General features: G+C 41.9%; 1 protein-coding gene across 2 annotated transcripts in view; it reads right to left on the reverse strand.

Annotated features, from left to right (window-relative positions):
• The window catches only part of LOC139749871 (ankyrin repeat domain-containing protein 13C), a 257,041-nt gene that overhangs the window by 151,065 nt on the left and 81,976 nt on the right, over positions 1-24,000 (reverse strand). For both annotated transcript variants that reach the window (XM_071664226.1, XM_071664227.1), the window contains exon 2: positions 11,340-11,381. In XM_071664226.1, the coding sequence (XP_071520327.1) occupies positions 11,340-11,381 (42 nt within the window). The remainder of the gene's footprint in view (positions 1-11,339; positions 11,382-24,000) is intronic.

Here is a 24,000-nt window from a genome sequence, read left to right on the forward strand (position 1 = left end):
AGAGAGATGTGTGGAAATAAAAAGAGCGTGGTTGAGAGAGCAGAAGAGGGTGTTTTGAAGTGGTTTGGGCACATGGAGAGAATGAGTGAGGAAAGATTGACCAAGAGGATATATGTGTCGGAGGTGGAGGGAACGAGGAGAAGAGGGAGACCAAATTGGAGGTGGAAAGATGGAGTGAAAAAGATTTTGTGTGATCGGGGCCTGAACATGCAGGAGGGTGAAAGGAGGGCAAGGAATAGAGTGAATTGGAGCGATGTGGTATACTGGGGTTGACGTGCTGTCAGTGGATTGAATCAAGGCATGTGAAGCGTCTGGGGTAAACCATGGAAAGCTGTGTAGGTATGTATATTTGCGTGTGTGGACGTATGTATATACATGTGTATGGGGGGGGGTTGGGCCATTTCTTTCTTTCGTCTGTTTCCTTGCGCTACCTCGCAAACGCGGGAGACAGCGACAAAGTATAAAAAAAAAAAAAAAAAAAAAAAAAAAAAACTTATGTAAGTAGGAGAGATGGCCAGAGAGCGTTATTGGATTACGTGTTAATTGACAGGCGCGTGAAAGAGAGACTTTTGGATGTAAATGTGCTGAGAGGTGCAACTGGAGGGATGTCTGATCATTATCTTGTGGAGGCTAAGGTGAAGATTTGTATGGGTTTTCAGAAAAGAAGAGTGAATGTTGGGGTGAAGAGGGTGGTGAGAGTAAGTGAGCTTGGGAAGGAGACTTGTGTGAGGAAGTACCAGGAGAGACTGAGTACAGAATGGAAAAAGGTGAGAACAATGGAAGTAAGGGGAGTGGGGGAGGAATGGGATGTATTTAGGGAATCAGTGATGGATTGCGCAAAAGATGCTTGTGGCATGAGAAGAGTGGGAGGTGGGTTGATTAGAAAGGGTAGTGAGTGGTGGGATGAAGAAGTAAGAGTATTAGTGAAAGAGAAGAGAGAGGCATTTGGACGATTTTTGCAGGGAAAAAATGAAATTGAGTGGGAGACGTATAGAAGAAAGAGACAGGAGGTCAAGAGAAAGGTGCAAGAGGTGAAAAAAAGGGCAAATGAGAGTTGGGGTGAGAGAGTATCATTAAATTTTAGGGAGAATAAAAAGATGTTCTGGAAGGAGGTAAATAAAGTGCGTAAGACAAGGGAGCAAATGGGAACTTCAGTGAAGGGCGCAAATGGGGAGGTGATAACAAGTAGTGGTGATGTGAGAAGGAGATGGAGTGAGTATTTTGAAGGTTTGTTGAATGTGTTTGATGATAGAGTGGCAGATATAGGGTGTTTTGGTCGAGGTGGTGTGCAAAGTGCGAGGGTTAGGGAAAATGATTTGGTAAACAGAGAAGAGGTAGTAAAAGCTTTGCGGAAGATGAAAGCCGGCAAGGCAGCAGGTTTGGATGGTATTGCAGTGGAATTTATTAAAAAAGGGGGTGACTATATTGTTGACTGGTTGGTAAGGTTATTTAATGTATGTATGACTCATGGTGAGGTGCCTGAGGATTGGCGGAATGCGTGCATAGTGCCATTGTACAAAGGCAAAGGGGATAAGAGTGAGTGCTCAAATTACAGAGGTATAAGTTTGTTGAGTATTCCTGGCAAATTATATGGGAGGGTATTGATTGAGAGGGTGAAAGCATGTACAGAGCATCAGATTGGGGAAGAGCAGTGTGGTTTCAGAAGTGGTAGAGGATGTGTGGATCAGGTGTTTGCTTTGAAGAATGTATGTGAGAAATATTTAGAAAAGCGAATGGATTTGTATGTAGCATTTATGGATCTGGAGAAGGCATATGATAGAGTTGATAGAGATGCTCTGTGGAAGGTATTAAGAATATATGGTGCGGGAGGCAAGTTGTTAGAAGCAGTGAAAAGTTTTTATCGAGGATGTAAGGCATGCGTACGTGTAGGAAGAGAGGAAAGTGATTGGTTCTCAGTGAATGTAGGTTTGCGGCAGGGGTGTGTGATGTCTCCATGGTTGTTTAATTTGTTTATGGATGGGGTTGTTAGGGAGGTGAATGCAAGAGTTTTGGAAAGAGGGGCAAGTATGAAGTCTGTTGGGGATGAGAGAGCTTGGGAAGTGAGTCAGTTGTTGTTCGCTGATGATACAGCGCTGGTGGCTGATTCATGTGAGAAACTGCAGAAGCTGGTGACTGAGTTTGGTAAAGTGTGTGAAAGAAGAAAGTTCAGAGTAAATGTGAATAAGAGCAAGGTTATTAGGTACAGTAGGGTTGAGGGTCAATTCAATTGGGAGGTGAGTTTGAATGGAGAAAAACTGGAGGAAGTGAAGTGTTTTAGATATCTGGGAGTGGATCTGGCAGTGGATGGAACCATGGAAGCGGAAGTGGATCATAGGGTGGGGGAGGGGGCGAAAATCCTGGGAGCCTTGAAGAATGTGTGGAAGTCGAGAACATTATCTCGGAAAGCAAAAATGGGTATGTTTGAAGGAATAGTGGTTCCAACAATGTTGTATGGTTGCGAGGCGTGGACTATGGATAGAGTTGTGCGCAGGAGGATGGATGTGCTGGAAATGAGATGTTTGAGGACAATGTGTGGTGTGAGGTGGTTTGATCGAGTAAGTAACGAAAGGGTAAGAGAGATGTGTGGAAATAAAAAGAGCGTGGTTGAGAGAGCAGAAGAGAGTGTTTTGAAATGGTTTGGTCACATGGAGAGAATGAGTGAGGAAAGATTGACCAAGAGGATATATGTGTCGGAGGTGGAGGGAACGAGGAGAAGAGGGAGACCAAATTGGAGGTGGAAAGATGGAGTGAAAAAGATTTTGTGTGATCGGGGCCTGAACATGCAGGAGGGTGAAAGGAGGGCAAAGAATAGAGTGAATTGGAGCGATGTGGTATACCGGGGTTGACGTGCTGTCAGTGGATTGAATCAAGGCATGTGTATGGGGGTGGGTTGGGCCATTTCTTTCGTCTGTTTCTTTGCGCTACCTCGCAAACGCGGGAGACAGCGACAAAGCAAAAAAAAAAAAAACAAAATATATATATATATATATATTTGGAAAGATGGAGTGAAAAAGATTTTGTGTGATCGGGGCCTGAACATGCAGGAGGGTGAAAGGAGGGCAAGGAATAGAGTGAATTGGAGCGATGTGGTATACCGGGGTTGACGTGCTGTCAGTGGATTGAATCAAGGCATGTGAAGCGTCTGGGGTAAACCATGGAAAGCTGTGGAGGTATGTATATTTGCGTGTGTGGACGTATGTATATACATGTGTATGGGGCTGGGTTGGGCCATTTCTTTCGTCTGTTTCCTTGCGCTACCTCGCAGACGCGGGAGACAGCGACAAAGCAAAAAAAAAAAAAAAATATATATATATATATATATATATATATATATATATGAGTGAATGGGTCGTTCTTTGTCTGTTTCCTGGTGCTAACTCGTGGACATGGAAAACGGCAATCAAGTATAAAATTAATATGTATGTAGCATTTACGGATCTGGAGAAGGCATATGATAAGGATGTAAGGCACAAGTATGAGTAGGAAGAAAAGAAAGCAATTGGTTCCCAGTGAAAGTCAGTTTGCGGCAGGTGTGAGTGATGTCCCCATGGTTGTTGATTTGTTTATGGATGGGGTGGTTAGGGAGGTTAATGCAAGAGTTTTGGAGAGAAGGGAGAGGATGCAGTCTGCGGGGGATGAGAGAGCCTGGGAAGTGAGTCAGGTGTTGTTTGCCAATGATACAGCATTGGTGGCTGATTTGTGTGAGAAACTGCATAACTTGGACACTGAGTTTGGAAATGTGTGAGAAAGAAGAAACTCGAGAGTAAATGTGAATAAGAACAAGGCTATTAGGCTTACTAGGGTTGAGGTATAAGTTAAATGGGATGTAAGTTTGAATGGAGAATAATTGGAGGAAGTGAAGCATTTTAGATATTTGGGAGTGGATTTAGCAGCAAATGTAACCATGGAAGTGGAAGTGAGTCACATGGTGGGGAAGGGGGGTGAAGGCTCTGGGAGCAATAAAGAAAGATTGGGAGAGAATGTTATCTTGGAGAGCAAAAATGGGTATGTTTGAAGGAATAGTAGTTCCAACAATATTATATGGTTGCAAGGCATGGGCTATAGACAGGGATGTACAGAGGAGGGAGGATACGTTGAAAATGAAATGTTTGAGTACAATATATTGTGTGAGGTGGTTTGATCATGTACATAATGAAAGCGTAAGAAAGATGAGTGGAAAAAAAAGTGTAGTTGAGAGAGCAGAAGAGGGTGTGTTGAAATGGTTTGCACATATGGAGAGAATGAGTGAGAAAAGACTGACAAAGAGGATATATATATGTCAGAGGCGGAGAGAACAAGGAGAAGCAGGAGACCAAATTGGAGGTGGAAGGGCGGAGTGAAAAAGATTTTGAGCAATTGGGGCCTGAACATACAGGAGGAAGAGAGGTAAGCAAGGAATAAAGTGAATTGAAACAATGTGGTATAACAGGGTCAAAATGCTGCGAATGGATAGAGCATGTGAAAAGTCTGGGGCAAACCAAGAAAAGGTCTGTGGGGCCTGGATGTGGATAGGGAGCTGTGGTTTCGGTGCATTACACAAGACAGCTAGAGACTGAGTGTGAATGAAAGTGGCCTTTTTGTCTTTTCCTGGAGCTACCTCGCTGAAGCTTTTCCTGTGGAGTGATGTAATGCTGGTTATGGATGAAGGCAAGCAAGTATGAATGTGAACATGTGTATATATGTATATGTCTGCGTATGTATATGTTGATATGTATATGTCTGCGTATGTATGTGTGTATATGTTGATATGTATATGTATAAATATGTACATGAGCATGTAAGGGCACTTATGCATAAATATAGATATTATATGTTTTTTTTATTATACTTTGTTGCTGTCTCCCGTGTTAGCGAGGTAGTGCAAGGAAAGAGACGAAAGAATGGCCCAACCCACCTACATACACATGTATATACATACACACCCACACATATACATACCTATACATTTCAACCTATACATACATATACATGCACATGTAAATATTCATACTTGCTGCCCTCATCCATTCCCGTCACCACCCCACCACACATGAAATGGCACCCCCCTCCCCCACATGTGCGTGCAAGATAGCGCTAGGAAAAGACAACAAAGGCCACATTCGTTCTCACTCAGTCTCTAGCTGTCATGTGTAATGCACCGAAACCACAGCTCCCTTTCCACATCTAGGCCCCACAAGACTTTCCATGGTTCACCCCAGACGCTTCACATGCCCTGGTTCAATTCAACGACAGCACGTCAACCCTGGTATACCACATTGTTCCAATTCATTCTATTCCTTGCATGCCTTTCACCCTCCTGCATGTTCAGGCACCGATCACTCAAAATCTTTTTCACTCCATCCTTCCACCTCCAATTTGGTCTTCCACTTCTTGTTCCCTCCACCTCTGACACATATATCCTCTTTGTCAATCATTCCTCACTCATTCTCTCCATGTGACCAAACCATTTCAATACACCCTCTTCTGCTCTCTCAACCACACTTTTTATTACCACACGTCTCTCTTACCCTTTCATTACTTACTCGATCAAAACACCTCACACCTCATAGTCCTCAAACATTTCATTTGCAACACATGCACCCTCCTCTGCACAACCCTATCTATAGCCCATACCTTGCAACCATATAACATTGTTGGAACCACTAGTCCTTCCAACATACCCATTTTTGCTCTCTGAGATAATGTTCTCGACTGCCACACAATCTTCAATGCTTCCAGAACCTTTGCCCCCTCCCCCACCCTGTGACTCACTTCTGCTTCCATGGTTCCATCCGCTGCTAAATCCACTCCCAGATGTCTAAAACACTTCACTTCCTTCAGCTTTTCGCCATTCAAACTTACCTCCCAATCGTCTTGTCCCTCAACCCTACTGAATCTAATAACCTTGCTCTTATTCACAATTACTCTCAGCTTTCTTCTTTCACATACTTTACCAAACTCAGTCATCAGCTTCTGTGATTTCTCACTGTTTCTTCCCCTCTCATTTTTAATTTCCCAAAAGAAGGAACAGAGAAGGGGGCTAAGTGAGGATATTCCCTCTAAGGCTCAGTCCTCTGTTCTTAATGCTACCTCGCTAGCATGGGATATGGTGATGTATAAAAAACAGATATATATATATATATATATATATATATATATATATATATATATATATATATATATATATATATATATATATATATATTTTTTTTTCATACTATTCGCCATTTCCCGCATTAGTGAGGTAGCGTTAAAAACAGAGGACTTGGCCTTTGAGGGAATATCCTCACCTGGCCCCCTTCTCTGTTCCTTCTTTTGGAAAAAAAAAAAAAAAGAGAGGGGAGGATTTCCAGCCCCCAGCTCCCTTCCCTTTTAGTCACCTTCTACGACACGCAGGGAACATGTGGGAAGTATTCTTTCTCCCCTATCCCCAGGGATAAAATATATATAGAGTTGAGGGTCAAGTCAATTGGGAGGTGAGTTTGAATGGAGAAAAACTGGAGGAAGTAAAGTGTTTTAGATATCTGGGAGTGGATCTGGCAGCGGATGGAACCATGGAAGCGGAAGTGGATCATAGGGTGGGGGAGGGGGCGAAAATTCTGGGAGCCTTGAAGAATGTGTGGAAGTCGAGAACATTATCTCGGAAAGCAAAAATGGGTATGTTTGAAGGAATGGTGGTTCCAACAATGTTGTATGGTTGCGAGGCGTGGACTATGGATAGACTTGTGCGCAGGAGGATGGATGTGCTGGAGATGAGATGTTTGAGGACAATGTGTGGTGTGAGGTGGTTTGATCGAGTAAGTAACGTAAGGGTAAGAGAGATGTGTGGAAATAAAAAGAGCGTGGTTGAGAGAGCAGAAGAGGGTGTTTTGAAATGGTTTGGTCACATGGAGAGAATGAGTGAGGAAAGATTGACCAAGAGGATATATGTGTCGGAGGTGGAGGGAACGAGGAGAAGAGGGAGACCAAATTGGAGGTGGAAAGATGGAGTGAAAAAGATTTTGTGTGATCGGGGCCTGAACATGCAGGAGGGTGAAAGGAGGGCAAGGAATAGAGTGAATTGGAGCGATGTGGTATACCGGGGTTGACGTGCTGTCAGTGGATTGAATCAAGGTATGTGAAGCGTCTGGGGTAAACCATGGAGGGCTGTGTAGGTATGTATATTTGCGTGTGTGGACGTATGTATATACATGTGTATGGGGGTGGGTTGGGCCATTTCTTTCGTCTGTTTCCTTGCACTACCTCGCAAACGCGGGAGACAGCGGCAAAAAAAAAAAAAAAAAAAAATATATATGTATATATATATATATATATATATATATATATATATATATATATATATATATATATATATATATATCTTTTCTTTCTTTCAAACTATTCACCATTTCCCGCATTAGCGAGGTAGCCTTAAGAACAGAGGACTGGGCCTTTGAAGGAATACCCTCACCTGGCCCAATTCTCTGTTCCTTCTTTTGGAAAATTAAAAAAAACCGAGAGGGGAGGATTTCCAGCCCCCTGCTCCCTCCCCTTTTAGTCGCCTTCTACGACACGCAGGGAATACGTGGGAAGTATTCTTAATCCCCTATCCCCAGGGATATATATATATATATATATATATATATATATATATATATATATATATATATATATATATATATATATTTATTTATTATTATACTTTGTCGCTGTCTCCCGCATTTGCGAGGTAGCGCAAGGAAACAGACGAAAGAAATGGCCCAACCCCCCCCATACACATGCATATACATACGTCCACACACGCAAATATACATACCTACACAGCTTTCCATAGCTTACCCCAGACGCTTCACATGCCTTGATTCAATCCACTGACAGCACGTCAACCCAAGTATACCACATCGCTCCAATTCACTCTATTCCTTGCCCTCCTTTCACCCTCCTGCATGTTCAGGCCCCGATCACACAAAATCTTTTTCACTCCATCTTTCCACCTCCAATTTGGTCTCCCTCTTCTCCTCGTTCCCTCCACCTCCGACACATATATCCTCTTGGTCAATCTTTCCTCACTCATTCTCTCCATGTGCACAAACCATTTCAAAACACTCTCTTCTGCTCTCTCAACCACGCTCTTTTTATTTCCACACATCTCTCTTACCCTTACGTTACTTACTCGATCAAACCACCTCACACCACACATTGTCCTCAAACATCTCATTTCCAGCACATCCATCCTCCTGCGCACCACTCTATCCATAGCCCACGCCTCGCAACCATACAACATTGTTGGAACCACTATTCCTTCAAACATACCCATTTTTGCTTTCCGAGATAATGTTCTCGACTTCCACACATTCTTCAAGGCTCCCAGAATTTTCGCCCCCTCCCCCATCCTATGATCCACTTCCGCTTCCATGGTTCCATCCGCTGCCAGATCCACTCCCAGATATCTAAAACACTTTACTTCCTCCAGTTTTTCTCCATTCAAACTCACCTCCCAATTGACTTGACCCTCAACCCTACTGTACCTAATAACCTTGCTCTTATTCACATTTACTCTTAACTTTCTTCTTCCACACACTTTACCAAACTCAGTCACCAGCTTCTGCAGTTTCTCACATGAATCAGCCACCAGCGCTGTATCATCAGCGAACAACAACTGACTCACTTCCCAAGCTCTCTCATCCCCAACAGACTTCATACTTGCCCCTCTTTCCAAAACTCTTGCATTCACCTCCCTAACAACCCCATCCATAAACAAATTAAACAACCATGGAGACATCACACACCCCTGCCGCAAACCTACATTCACTGAGAACCAATCACTTTCCTCTCTTCCTACACGTACACATGCCTTACATCCTCGATAAAAACTTTTCACTGCTTCTAACAACTTGCCTCCCACACCATATATTCTTAATACCTTCCACAGAGCATCTCTATCAACTCTATCATATGCCTTCTCCAGATCCATAAATGCTACATACAAATCCATTTGCTTTTCTAAGTATTTCTCACATACATTCTTCAAAGCAAACACCTGATCCACACATCCTCTACCACTTCTGAAACCACACTGCTCTTCCCCAATCTGATGCTCTGTACATGCCTTCACCCTCTCAATCAATACCCTCCCATATAATTTACCAGGAATACTCAACAAACTTATACCTCTATAATTTGAGCACTCACTCTTATCCCCTTTGCCTTTGTACAATGGCACTATGCACGCATTCCGCCAATCCTCAGGCACCTCACCATGAGTCATACATACATTAAATAACCTTACCAACCAGTCAACAATACAGTCACCCCCTTTTTTAATAAATTCCACTGCAATACCATCCAAACCTGTTGCTTGCCGGCTTTCATCTTCCGCAAAGCTTTTACTACCTCTTCTCTGTTTACCAAATCATTTTCCCTAACCCTCTCACTTTGCACACCACCTCGACCAAAACACCCTATATCTGCCACTCTATCATCAAACACATTCAACAAACCTTCAAAATACTCACTCCATCTCCTTCTCACATCACCACTACTTGTTATCACCTCCCCATTTGCGCCCTTCACTGAAGTTCCCATTTGCTCCCTTGTCTTACGCACTTTATTTACCTCCTTCCAGAACATCTTTTTATTCTCCCTAAAATTTAATGATACTCTCTCACCCCAACTCTCATGTGCCCTTTTTTTCACCTCTTGCACCTTTCTCTTGACCTCCTGTCTCTTTCTTTTATACATCTCCCACTCAATTGCATTTTTTCCCTGCAAAAATTGTCCAAATGCCTCTCTCTTCTCTTTCACTAATACTCTTACTTCTTCATCCCACCACTCACTACCCTTTCTAATCAACTGTTTCATTGTTGATTCTAATCATCTGTTTCATTGTGCTATCTCGCTAACGCGGGAGACAGCTACTAAGTATATTAAATAAATAAATGTAAATAATTTTTCTTCATATCTATTCCCCATTTCCTGCATTGGTGAGGGAGCATCAAGAGCAGAGGACTAAGCCTCAGACAAAAAATCCTCACCTGGCCCCATTTGTTCCTTCTTTTGGAGAATTAAAAACTGGAGGGGAGGATTTCTGGCTCCCACTCCCACCCCTTTTAGTTGCCTTCTACAACACAAAGGGAAAAGGTGGTAAGTATTCTTTCTCCTATATCCCTAGAGATAATATATACAAATGTATCATCTATTCTGTTCACTAAATATCAAATCATCTTTCTCCTCTTCAGCAAAAATTTGTATCTATATAATTTCGTTTTACTCTCTTATTTTTCTCTCTAATGCATCAAATATCTTTCCTCTCTTTTCTGAGGGTTTCTGTGAACAGAATTAAGGCTCTGTGGTGTGGAAGGGGGGTGAAAATAGATGGGATAAGTGAGAATTTAAAGAAGAGGAAACTTGAGGAGGGGAAGGGCATTCAGTCACTGACAGTAAACACAGCAGAGGATGGAACCAAGGAGGCTGAAATGAGTCACAGGATAGGAGAGGCAAAAGTCCTGTTTGTACCGAGGAATGTATGGAAAGAGAGGTTACTGATTGTTACGGCAAAGGTGGGAGTTGTCCAGATATATAAGAATGGAGGAGGGTGGAACTGACAGAAATGAAATACCATGGACACATGAGCAGAGAAAGATTGACAAAGAGGATTTATGGGGCAGAAGTGGGAGGAGTAAGAGAGAGGGAAAGACCAATAAAAAGAGGGAAGGATGTATTGCAAGATGCTCTGAGGCACCAGGACCTGAACATTCAAGGTGAGAGGCAAAAGAGCAAATTAGAGCAATGTGGTATACAGAGTAGCAACACAATGTCATGGAGCTGAACCAGGGCAAATGTCAGGGGAAACTACAGAATTGGACAGTGGGGCTTGGCTGTGAATGGTGGGCTCTGGCTTTGGCACATTACGCATGACAACTGCATGGATGTGAGCAAGTGAAACTACTGTTTCATCTGTTCCTGGTGCTACCTCACTGTGCAGGGAACAGCACACAAGTATGAAAAATATCAATAAAAAATGTAAACACAAAAATCTGATTCAAAGCAGCTGCCACCTACATGAGAAGATTGTTTTTATTCATCCACTTATATGTAATCTACATGGATATCTGCCTAGAATTTGAGGTTCACATTTCATACTACTCATATGTCAATGGGAAAGATTCAAGCCTTAAGGTCGCCTTATATGCACTGATATGAAATTATTTTCAATCTTATCAAAATGTCAATTGTAATAATAATTACAGAAAAAAAGATATATGCAACTTGTTGATTCAGAAAAAAACAAGGTTACAAGCTTTGACTTCATGTTTCCCACTATCAGGAGAACAGCAGAATCAACTACAATAACATGAGCAAGCCAACTATTCACACATTACCTTTATGTCCCAGCATAACAGCCAAGTGAAGTGGTGTATTTCCTGAAAATAAACACAAGTTTTAGTTCAGTGCAAAAGTTCACTGACATATTTCTAGGTTTCACACATACTATGACTCATCTGTATGGTTTATATCTGTAAAACAAGAGCCAGTTTGTATTCACACACCCTAATAAAATCTAATTAAATTCAACATCACATTAAACTTATTACCACAAGCATTTCACTTTACCTTAGATGTTGTCACAGCTGTCCATGACTGTAACTCTTACAAAGATATCTTTATCAAAAGGGATATTATTTCCATGACATGCTGCTGCACCTCACACATTAATTGCAATAAGTCAGGTTAAAAGGATGTTTATGTTTGATAGGGATGGATAAGTGTGATCAAGAGTGGACTGCAGAGGAAAAGCAGGGACTGAAAATAACGAGAGAACTTTGAAGGTGGCTTGAGAATATCAATGAATATGAAACAGCTGAGTATTGAGCCTGCATAAGTACTTGTTCCAGCTTTTCTGTAAGGATGTAAAATCATGTTTCCACAATAAAGATACATGAAAATGTAAACAGCAGATGAACAGAAACACCTAGTAGCTCAGTAGCAAATCCTGAGATACAATATGTTTTTTTAAGGGGATGGAAAACAGGCTGTTTAGAATATAGAGCAGTTGAAATTCTACTGTGCAGTGTAATCTGCCATTACACCTCAGGATTTCCATGTGGTAATATGAGTAGCTTCAAGGTAAGATTCCAAACTTCAAGCCTGCATATGTTTGTAGCAAGGTTAGGTTAGGTTAGGTTTGTTGAATGTGTTTGATGATAGAGTGGCAGATATAGGGTGTTTTGGTCGAGGTGGTGTGCAAAGTGAGAGGGTTAGGGAAAATGATTTGGTAAGCAGAGAAGAGGTAGTAAAAGCTTTGCGGAAGATGAAAGCCGGCAAGGCAGCAGGTTTGGATGGTATTGCAGTGGAATTTATTAAAAAAGGGGGTGACTGTATTGTTGACTGGTTGGGAAGGCTATTTAATGTATGTATGATTCATGGTGAGGTGCCTGAGGACTGGCGGAATGCTTGCATAGTGCCATTGTACAAAGGCAAAGGGGACAAAGGTGAGTGCTCAAATTATAGAGGTATAAGTTTGTTGAGTATTCTTGGTAAATCATATGGGAGGGTATTGATTGAGAGGGTGAAGGCATGTATAGAGCATTAGATTGGGGAAGAGCAGTGTAGTTTCAGAAGTGGTAGAGGATGTGTGGATCAGGTGTTTGCTTTGAAGAATGTATGTGAGAAATACTTAGAAAAGCAAATGGATTTGTATGTAGCATTTATGGATCTGGAGAAGGCATATGATAAGAGTTGATAGAGATGCTCTGTGGAAGGTATCAAGAATATATGGTGTGGGAGGCAAGTTGTTAGAAGCAGTGAAGAGTTTTTATCGAGGATGTAAGGCATGTGTACGTGTAGGAAGAGAGGAAAGTGATTGGTTCTCAGTGAATGTAGCTTTGTGGCATGGGTGTGTGATGTCTCCATGGTTGTTTAATTTGTTTATGGATGGGGTTGTTAGGGAGGTGAATGCAAGAGTTTTGGAAAGAGGGGCAAGTATGCAGTCTGTTGTGGATGAGAAAGCTTGGGAAGTGAGTCAGTTGTTGTTCGCTGATGATACAGCGCTGGTGGCTGATTCATGTGAGAAACTGCAGAAGTTGGTGACGGAGTTTGGTAAAGTGTGTGAAAGAAGAAAGTTAAGAGTAAATGTGAATAAGAGCAAGGTTATTAGGTACAGTAGGGTTGAGGGTCAAGTCAATTGGGACGTAAGTTTATATGGAGAAAAACTTGAGGAAGTAAAGTGTTTTAGATATCTGGGAGTGGATCTGGCAGCGGATGGAACCATGGAAGCAGAAGTGAATCATAGGGTGTGGGAAGGGGGGGGGGGGGAAATTCTGGGAGCCTTAAAGAATGTTTGGAAGTCGAGAACATTATCTCGGAAAGCAAAAATGGGTATGTTTGAAGGAATAGTGGTCCCAACAATGTTGTATGGTTGCGAGGCATGGGCTATGGATAGAGTTGTGCGCAGGAGGGTGGAGGTGCTGGAAATGAGATGTTTGAGGTCAATATGTGGTGTGAGGTGGTTTGATCGAGTAAGTAATGTAAGGGTAAGAGAGATGTGTGGAAATAAAAAGAGTGTGGTTGAGAGAGCAGAAGAGGGTGTTTTGAAATGGTTTGGTCACATGGAGAGAATGAGTGAGGAAAGATTGACCAAGAGGATATATGTGTCGGAGGTGGAGGGAACGAGGAGAAGTGGGAGACCAAAATGGAGGTGGAAAGATGGAGTGAAAAAGATTTTGAGTGATCGGGGCCTGAACATGCAGGAGGGTGAAAGGCGTGCAAGGAATAGAGTGAATTGGAATGATGTGGTATACAGGGGTTGACGTGCTATCAATGGATTGAACCAGGGCATGTGAAGCGTCTGGGGTAAACCATGGAAAGTTCTGTGGGGCCTGGATGTGGAAAGGGAGCTGTGGCTTCGGTGCATTATTACATGACAGCTAGAGACTGGGTGTGAGAGTGTGAACGAATGGGGCCTTTGTTGTCTTTCCTAGCACTACCTCCCACACATGAGGGGGGAGGGGGCTGTTATTCCATGTGTGGCGAGGTGGCGATGGAAATGAATAAAGGCAGACAGTATGAATTATGTACATGTGTATATATGTCTATGTCTGTGTGTGTATATATATGTGTACATTGAGATGGAGAGGTATGTATATTTGCGTGTGTGGACGTGTATGTATATACATGTGTATGTGGGTGGGTTGGGCCATTCTTTCGTCTGTTTCCTTGCGCTACCTCGCTAACGCGGGAGACAACGACAAAGCAAAATAAAAGAAATATAAATAAGAAGTAGTAGTAGAAGTAGAAGTAGTAGTAGTAGCATTGGTGATGGTAGCAATGACAACAGGGAAGGGACAAACCAGCTGAAAAGAAGCTGAAGTTGTGTAAACCATATCAGCGCACCCTCCTCAGCTCAAACAACTATACTTGTTTTATTCATTACATCTCCCTCTTACCCTTTTATAACTTAATCAATCAAACCACCTCACATCACATATTATCCTTACACAATTCATTTCCAAAAAATCCACCCTCCTCCACACATCCTCATCCACAGCCTATGGCTCACATCCATACAATATTGATGGCATTACTTCACCTTCAAACATACCCATTTTTGCCCTCCTAAATGTCAGTCTCACTTCCCTTACATTCCTCAATGCTCCAAAAGCTTCACCCCCTCACCCATCATATGACTCACTGCCATTTCCATGGTTCCATTCACTGTCACTTCCACTTGCAGGTATCTGAAACAATCCACTTCCTCCAAATTTTCTCCATTCAAACCAACAATCCAACTAACCTATCCTTCTGCACTGCTAACCCAAATAGCCTGGCTTTTATTCACATTTACTCTCAACTTCTTCCTTTTACACTATCTCCCAAACTCAGACACCTCTTCTGCAGTTTTTCACTCGAATCTGCCACCAATGCCTTGTCAACACGAAACAAATGGTGTATTTCCCTGCCCTCCTTACCTCCTACAGACTGCATACTCACCACTCTCTCCAAGACCCTTGCGTCTTGTCCACAAACTAATTAAACACCCAAGACTAATTTCTGTTAAAGAGTCTTACGTTCACAAACATTCTTAAGCACACTACCTCGAAAGCCATGGTTTGTCTTTGTGTCCATCAACTTCCATGCCTCTATGGTCACACAAATAAACTTTACAGTGCTTGCACAAACTCGCCAAGCCTTTGCACCACCCTAGGATAGTAATATTATCATTGGAGAACAACAAACATTTCATTTGCTGCTCGGGCAGAGTCCTTTTCATTACGGTCATTGCTCAAGAGAGAGCAATGCTAGCATCACCAAGGACCTTTCTAAAGGTTCCTGCAGCCCAAGGCTGTGCTAAGCACCTTCCAGTAGTAGGGAAATATAGACTCTCTTGGATTGTAAAGTTCTTTGATGAGACATGTAATACAAATAATACAGCTTTGTCAAAGGTGACTTTTCATTCACAGTGTAACCCTTGAGCAGGTAAACTTGCCGATGTATTCCCTGCGTGTCGTAGAAGGCAAGTAAAATGGGTGGGAGCAGGGGGCTGGAAATCCTCTCCTCCAATTTTACTTTTCCAAAAGAAGGAACATAGAAGGGGGCCAAGTGAGGATTTTTCCCTTAAAAGGTTCAGTCATCTGTTCCTTACAGGATTTCACTATCGCAGGAGTGGACTTAGCAGACAGAACCAGGGAAGCGGAAGTGAGTTACAGGGTGGGGGAGGGGCAAAGGTTCTGGGAGCGTTGAAGAATATGTGGAAGGCAAGAACGTTATCTCAGAGAGCAAAAATAGGTAAGTTTGAAGGAATAGAGGTTCCAACAAAGTTATATGGTTGCGAAGCATGGGCTATAGATAGGGTTGTGCAGAGGAGGACAATATGAGGACAATAGGTGGTATGAGGTGGTTTGATTGAGTAAGCAATGAAAGGGTAAGAGAGATGTGTGGAAATAGAAAGTGTGCGGTTGAGAGAGCAGAAGAAGGTGTGTTGAAATGGTTTGGACACATGGAGAGAATGAGTGAGGAAAGATTGACAAAGAGAACTTATGTTTCAGAGGTAGAGGAAACAAGGAGAAGCAGGAGACCAAATTGGAGGTGGAAGGATGTAATGAAAAAGCGATTGGGGCCTGAACATACAGGAAGATGAAAGGTGCAAGAAATAAGAGTGAACTGGAACGATGTGGCATACCGGGGTTGATGTGCTGTCAATAGATTGGACAGGGCATGTGAAGCGTCTGAGGTAAACCTTGGAAAGGTCTGTGGGGCCTGGATGTGGACAGGGCGTTGTGTTTTCAGTGCATTACACATGACAGCTAGAGACTGAGTGTGAACAAATATGGCCTCTTTTGTCTGTTTTCCTGGCACCACCTCACTGAAGCTGGGTGATAATGCTGCTTCTTGTGAGGTGGGGTAACAACAGGAATGGATGAAGGCAAGCAAGTATGAATATGTACATGTGTATATATATGTATATGTCTGTGTATGCGTATGTATATGTCTGTATATGCGAATGTATGGGCATTTAAGTATATATATATATATGTGTATACAGAGGTATACGTTTGTTGAGTATTCATGGGAAATTATATGGGAGGGTATCGATTGAGAGGATGAAGGCATGTACAGAGCATCATATTGGGGAAGAGCAGTGTGGTTTCAGAAGTGGTAGAGGATGTGTGGATCAGGTGTTTCCTTTCAAGAATGTATGTGAGAAATACATAGAAAACCAGATGGATTTGTATGTAGCATTTTTGGATCTGGAGATGGCATATAATAGAGTTTATAGAGATGCTCTTTGGAAGGTATTAAGAGTATATGGTGTGGGAGGCAAGTTACTAGAAGCAGTGAAAAGTTTTTATCGAGGATGTAAGGCATGTGTACGAGTAGGAAGAGAGGAAAGTGATTGGTTCCCAGTTAATGTTGGTCTGTGGCAGGGGTGCGCGATGTCTCCATGGTTGTTTAATTTGTTTATGGATTGGGTTGTTAGGGAGGTAAATGCAAGAGTTTTGGAGAGAGGGGCAAGTATGCAGTATGTTGTGGATGAGGCTTGGGAAGTTAGTCAGTTGTTGTTCACTGATGATACAGTACTGGTGGCTGATTCAGGGGAGAAACTGCAGAAGCTGGTGACTGAGTCTGATACAGTGTGTGAAAGAAGAAAGCTGAGAGTAAATGTGAATAAGAGCAAGGTTATTAGGTTCAGAAGGATTGAGGGACAAGTCAATTGGGAGGTAAGTTTGAATGGAGAAAAACTGGAGGAAGTGAAGTGTCTTAGATATCTGGGAGTGGATTCAGCACTGAATGGAACCATGGAAATGGAAGTGAGTCACAGGATGGGGGAGGGGGCGAAGGAATGTGTTGGAAATGAGATGTGTGAGGACAATATGTGGTGCGAGGTGGCTTGATCAAGTAAGTAATGAAAGGGTAAGAGAGAAGTGTTGTAATAAAAAGAGTGTGGTTGAGAGAACAGAAGAGGATGTATTGAAATGGTTTGGTCAAATGGAGAGAATGAGTGAGGAAAGATTGACAAAGATATATGTGTCAGAGTTGGAGGGAATGAGAAGTGGGAGACCAAGTCGGAGGTGGAAGGATTGAGTGAAAAAGATCTTGAGCAATCAGGGCCTGAACATACAGGAGGGTGAAAGGCGTGCAAGGAATAGAGTGAATTGGAACGATGTGGTATACCAGGTTGAACATGCTGTCAATGGATTGAACCGGGGCATGTGAAGCGTCTGGTAAACCATGGAAAGTTTCATGGGGCCTGGATGTGGAAAGGGAGCTGTGGTTTCGGTGCATTACACGACAGATAAGACTGTGTGTAAACGAATGTGGCCTTTGCTGTCTTTTCCTAGCGCTACCTTGCACGCACGCAGGGGGAGAGGGGGTGCCATTTCATGTGTGACGGGATGGCAACGGGAATGGATGAAGCCAGCAAGTATGAATATGTACATGTGTATACATGTAAATGTCTGTGTGTATATATTTATGTATACAGTGAAATATTTAGGTATGTATACATGTGTGGGCATTTATGTATGTACATGTGTATGTGGGTGGGTTGGGTTGGGATATTCTTTCGTCTGTTTCCTTGCACTATCTCACTAATGCGGGAGACAGCAACAAAGTATTTATCTATATATCTATCATACCTCTGTAATCTGAACACTCACCTTTATCTCCTTTGCCTTTGTACAATGGCACTATGCATGCATTCTGCCAAGCCTCAGACACTTCACCATGAACCATACTTACACTGAATATCCTCACCAACCAGTCAACAACACAGCCACCCCCTTTTTCATAAATTCCACTGCAATAACATCCAAATCTGCTGCCTTGCCGGCTTTCATCTTCCACAAAGCTTTCACTACCTCTTCTCTGTTTACCAAACCATTCTCCCTGACCCTCTCACTTCGCACACCACCTCAACCAAAACACCCTATAGCTGCCACTCTGTCATCTAACACATTCAGCAAACCTTCAAAATATTCACTCCATCTCCCTCTCACTTCACCACTACTCGTTTTTACCTCCCCATTAGCCCCCTTCACCGATGTTCCCATTTGTTCTCTTGTCTTGTGCACTTTATCTACCTCCTTCCAAAACATCTTCCTAAAATGTAACAATACTCCATCACTCCAACTCTCATTTGCACTCTTTTTCACTTCCTGCACCTTTCTCTTGACCTCCAACCTCTTTCTTTCATACATCTCCCAGTCATTTGCACTATTTCCCTGCAAAAATTGTCCATATGCCTCTCTCTTCTCTTTCACTAACAATCTTACTTCTTCATACCACCACATACAACTCTTTCTAATCTGCCCACCTCCTACCTTTCTCATGCCACAAGCATCTATTGCACAAGCCATCACTGCTTGCTTAAATACACCCCATTCCTCCTCCACTCCCCTTGCATCATTTGCTCTCACAGTTTTCCATTCTGCACTCAATCTCTCCTGGTGCTTCTTCACACAAGTCTCCTTTCCAAGCTCACTTACTCTCACCACTCTCTTCACCCTAACATCCTCTCTTCTTTTCTGAAAATCTCTACAAATCTTCACCTTCACCTCCACAAGATAATGATCAGACATCCCTCCCATTGCCTCTCTCAGCACATTAACATCCAAAAGTCTCTCTTTCATGCTCCTATCAATCAACACGTACTGCAATAAGCAAGAAAGTATAATAAATAAAATAATGAAATAATAAAAATGTGTGTATGAGTGGATGGGCCATTCTTCGTCTGTTTCATGGCGCTACCTCGCTGACACAGGAAACTGCGATTATGTACAACATATAACATAATAATATATACAGATGTTTTTGAAACTTTTATAGTCCTGTGTTTGGTATTTAACCAGTGCTGGATGGAAAAGAATGTATATATCAAGCAGCCATCAGCGATCAGATGTAAGCCAAATGGTAAGGGAACCTGTGTCTAGCTCAAATCTCTGTTAACAGAAACCATCGTTTCAGAGTTCTGTCTTTATTGGCCTATGGGCTGATTATACACCCTTAAAGGATGGGGTGAAGTCGCAGCAACTCCAACTTATAAGCTGCCCCAGGCTAACTTCCAAATTTGACCCCCTTGCCTTACACTGCAATGTTGGATGACTTTCCCTCTTCTATAGGTACTACTTTGGTGTGTGCTCCCAAGAGCTGGTTGCTTGTGTGTCCCCACCACTAGCTAGACCATGCAATACTCAGCAAGCTGCTGTGTCACATGATTATCAAGTGGACATTGGCAACTCAAGGGTGGGCTGTTTTGATACCTGCTTCTTTCCCTACACATCAAAGCTCTGGAACTCTCTACCTTCTCAAGTTTTTTCCAAATAACTATGACCTGGCACATTTCAAAAGACAGGTCATTCACATCCTCCGAAATTCATAAATACTTTCCCTTTCCTTTTTTTTCCGTTTCATAATTCCGTCTATATATTTCAATTAAGGCCTAGCCTTGATGTGGACTTTTGTCCATGACAGGAGCCTTCAACATAAAAAAGATCTATAGTAATGGACTAATATTTGACAGATGGTCATCATAAGGTAAACATAGTGTTTCGTAGACTTCTCTGTTTTAGGTTCAATCCTATAAAAGATTTTCTTAGCACTTCAGAGAGATTTTTCAATAAACCACTTAGGGTACAGGTTGTACCTCTAATTCAACCACCTTGGGACCTGGCCATTGCTGGACCAAAGAAAATGCCAGAAAACAGAAACTGACCCCTAAGTCATAAACAGTTTATGATCTGATCTCATAGTACTCACATAAAGTCTTTACAATAGTTCCTTTCTATATTTTGCAGTAACTCCACCTTTTCAAGCACAGATAATGATTTATCCTTATGCTTATTAGCTGTAGCACCATCTTCTGCACCTCTTGGATGAAGGGCTAAAATACATAAAATATAAGAAATTAACAGGATTGTTGATTTTGGTACCTTAGCACTGCTAACAGCACCACCCTAGTGGCAGATCCCCAAACTAATAACTAATGGTTGCAGACTCAAATTGTGCCGGACCATGGGAGTTGCCAGACCACAGGGTGCTGGTTTAGAGGTACAACCTGTACTGATTTATGGAAAATACTATAAATACCATAAATAGTGGTTTCAGAAGTGGTAGAGGATGTGTGGATCAGGTGTTTGCTTTGAAGAATGTATGTGAGAAATACTTAGAAAAACAAATGGATTTGTATGTAGCATTTATGGATCTGGAGAAGGCATATGATAGAGTTGATAGAGATGCTCTGTGGAAAGTTTTAAGAATATATGGTGTGGGAGGCAAGTTGTTAGAAGCAGTGAAAAGTTTTTATCGAGGATGTAAGGCATGTGTACGTGTAGGGAGAGAGGAGAGTGATTGGTTCTCAGTGAATGTAGCTTTGCGGCAGAAGTGTGTGATGTCTCCATGGTTGTTTAATTTGTTTATGGATGGGGTTGTTAGGGAGGTGAATGCAAGAGTTTTGGAAAGAGGGGCAAGTATGCAGTCTGTTGTGGATGAGAGAGCTTGGGAAGTGAGTCAGTTGTTGTTTACTGATGATACAGCGCTGGTGGCTGATTCATGTAAGAATCTGCAGAAGCTGGTGACTGAGTTTGGTAAAGTGTGTGAAAGAAGAAAGTTAAGAGTAAATGTGAATAAGAGCAAGGTTATTAGGTACAGTAAGGTTGAGGGTCAAGTCAATTGGGAGGTAAGTTTGAATGGAGAAAAACTGGAGGAAGGAAAGTGTTTTAGATATCTGGGAGTGGATCTGGCAGCGGATGGAACCATGGAAGCGGAAGTGAATCATAGGGTGGGGGAGGGGGCGAAAATTCTGGGAGCCTTGAAGAATGTTTGGAAGTCGAGAACATTACCTCGGAAAGCAAAAATGGGTATGTTTGAAGGAATGGTGGTTCCAACAATGTTGCATGGTTGCGAGGCGTGGGCTATGGATAGAGTTGTGCGCAGGAGGGTGGATGTGCTGGAAATGAGATGCTTGAGGACAATATGTGGTGTGAGGTGGTTTGATCGAGTAAGTAACGTAAGGGTGAGAGAGATGTGTGGAAATAAAAAGAGTGTGGTTGAGAGAGCAGAAGAGGGTGTTTTGAAATGGTTTGGGCACATGGAGAGAATGAGTGAGGAAAGATTGACCAAGAGGATATATGTGTCGGAGGTGGAGGGAACAAGGAGAAGTGGGAGACCAAATTGGAGGTGGAAAGATGGAGTGAAAAAGATTTTGTGTGATCGGGGCCTGAACATGCAGGAGGGTGAAAGGAGGGCAAGGAATAGAGTGAATTGGATCGATGTGGTATACCGGGGTTGACGTGCTGTCAGTGGATTGAATCAGGGCATGTGAAGCATCTGGGGTAAACCATGGAAAGCTGTGTAGGTATGTACATTTGCATGTGTGGACGTATGTATATACATGTGTATGGGGGTGGGTTGGGCCAGCCATTTCTTTCGTCTGTTTCCTTGCGCTACCTCGCAAACGCGGGAGACAGCGGCAAAAAAAAAAAAAAAAAAAAAAAAAAAAAAAAAACTATAAATAGTGCCAATATCTTCATCTAAGAATTTAGTCACATTCATAAAGCTCTCAAAAACATTGATGAAAAAGCAGACTGTTTACTCCTTTCATGGTGTGTAGAATCAAAATGTACAAATGAAGAGCTACTTTTAGGTTTCCTAAAAACACAAAAATCTAAACTTTCTACCAACCCTGTGGATCTCAATCTAGAAAAGGCATTGAACAATCTTCTTTTGTTTCAAAAGTAAAGTTTATAAAGGAGACATGATCATTAAATACAGGAGGAAAATCATTTAAATCTTTGTCAATTGGCCATAAACACAAAACATCAATATACCGAAACCATCTAACCATCTTAGGTAACAGATTTTTGAGGATTCTGGTTTAAAAAGAACTCAACATATAAAGTACCAAGTATGGGAGAAAGGCAACCTCCTATGGACATCACAAATTTCTGAGCAATACTCACCATTAAATTCAAATTTACCATCCATCATGGAAAGTATAATCCTCTATGAAAACTGTCAGATATTGGGAAAGCAACACTGGACAGAAAAATTCTTATCATCCACAGGAACATTAGTGAATAAAGAAATGACATCAAAACTAACATATTTGAAATAATAGTCCAAATCAACAACATCAAGCTTATCAACTAAGTCAACATTGAGCAAGGAAACTAGCCATTCAGATAACTTACATGAGACTGAACCAACTAAACTAATAATAGCTATTTGTCTTGCTGGATTGGTGGCTCTGTTAGTCTTAATTACACCATACATATATGGTAAGGCAGGTGATGTTGAGAGAACATTTTGCTTACCTGTTTGTTGCCCTTAAGTAAATGTTTAAGTTTCTTAGTGAAATGAAAACTAACTGTTTCAAAGGGTGTTTAAGTTTCTTAGTGAAATGAAAACTAACTGTTTCAAAGGGTTACATTTTAACTCAATGTATGTCATTATCACTCAACAGATTATGAATTTTTTCTTCATAATCACACTTGTTGAGAATCATGATAGCATTAGAATTGTCTGCCTTCTTAATATGTACATCACCATCCATTCTTAACCTACAAAATGCTTCAGTGAATCTCTCACAGCAATTTGAAGCACTTGGAGAAGACACAGCACCTTACACTATACCTATCAACATATAGATTTCCCCACCTGGTACTTCACTATGCTTCTCTATATTCCAAAATGCTTTGGCAACATCAACACTTGCTTGAACAAGCAATACTCAAACTATAACCAAAAGCACAAGATGTGGCTCCATCCAACTGCTTCTTGGATCGATATATTACAAAATCTGGATCAGCATGATGAGTCTAGTCACGTCCAGTCACTATTTTCTATCACTGAATGCAGCTTTCAATCCAAATTTTCACCTGCTTCATGAAGGACCTGTCTTATTTTACTGCAGATGTAGTTATTGAGGAGCTGTTTCTAGTGTTCAGGTAGAGCATGATTAAAACAGTTTTTTTATACATATTTGCCATTTCCAGCATTAGCGAGGAAGCATAAAGAACTGATGATTATGCCTCAGAAGGAAAAATCCTCACTTGGCCCATGTCTCTGTTCCTTCTTTTGGAAAAGTACAATGGAAGGGGAGAATTTCCAGCCCCCCTTGCTCCCACCATTTTATTTGCCTTCTGCTAGGAATACAACCAACCTTGACAGATCTACTTGTTTTTGTAGAACGCTGCACTAGGATTCATCAAAAAGATGATCTAACTTCTACATTCAACTACATGGAAAAATGGATCTTGGCAACATCAGTTCCTTGAGGACCCTCTGAAGAAACTGTAGATGAACTTTAAGCACAAGAAGACAGTACAGGGAGCAGCACAACTTTAACCACAAGATGATAACCCAGGGAAATGGAAAGAAATTGCTGAAGTGGCTTGTGGTAACCATGAAGTAACAAACCACAACAAACACGTAAATGCAGAAACAACACAAGGAAATGAGTCAGCTACTGTTTACAGATGACAAACACAGGTGGCTGAATCAGGTGAGATTCTGCAGACATTGGTGACTGAGTCTGGAAGTATGTGA

This window comes from Panulirus ornatus, chromosome 8 (genome assembly GCF_036320965.1).
Source record: "Panulirus ornatus isolate Po-2019 chromosome 8, ASM3632096v1, whole genome shotgun sequence".
Classification (NCBI taxonomy): domain Eukaryota; kingdom Metazoa; phylum Arthropoda; class Malacostraca; order Decapoda; family Palinuridae; genus Panulirus; species Panulirus ornatus.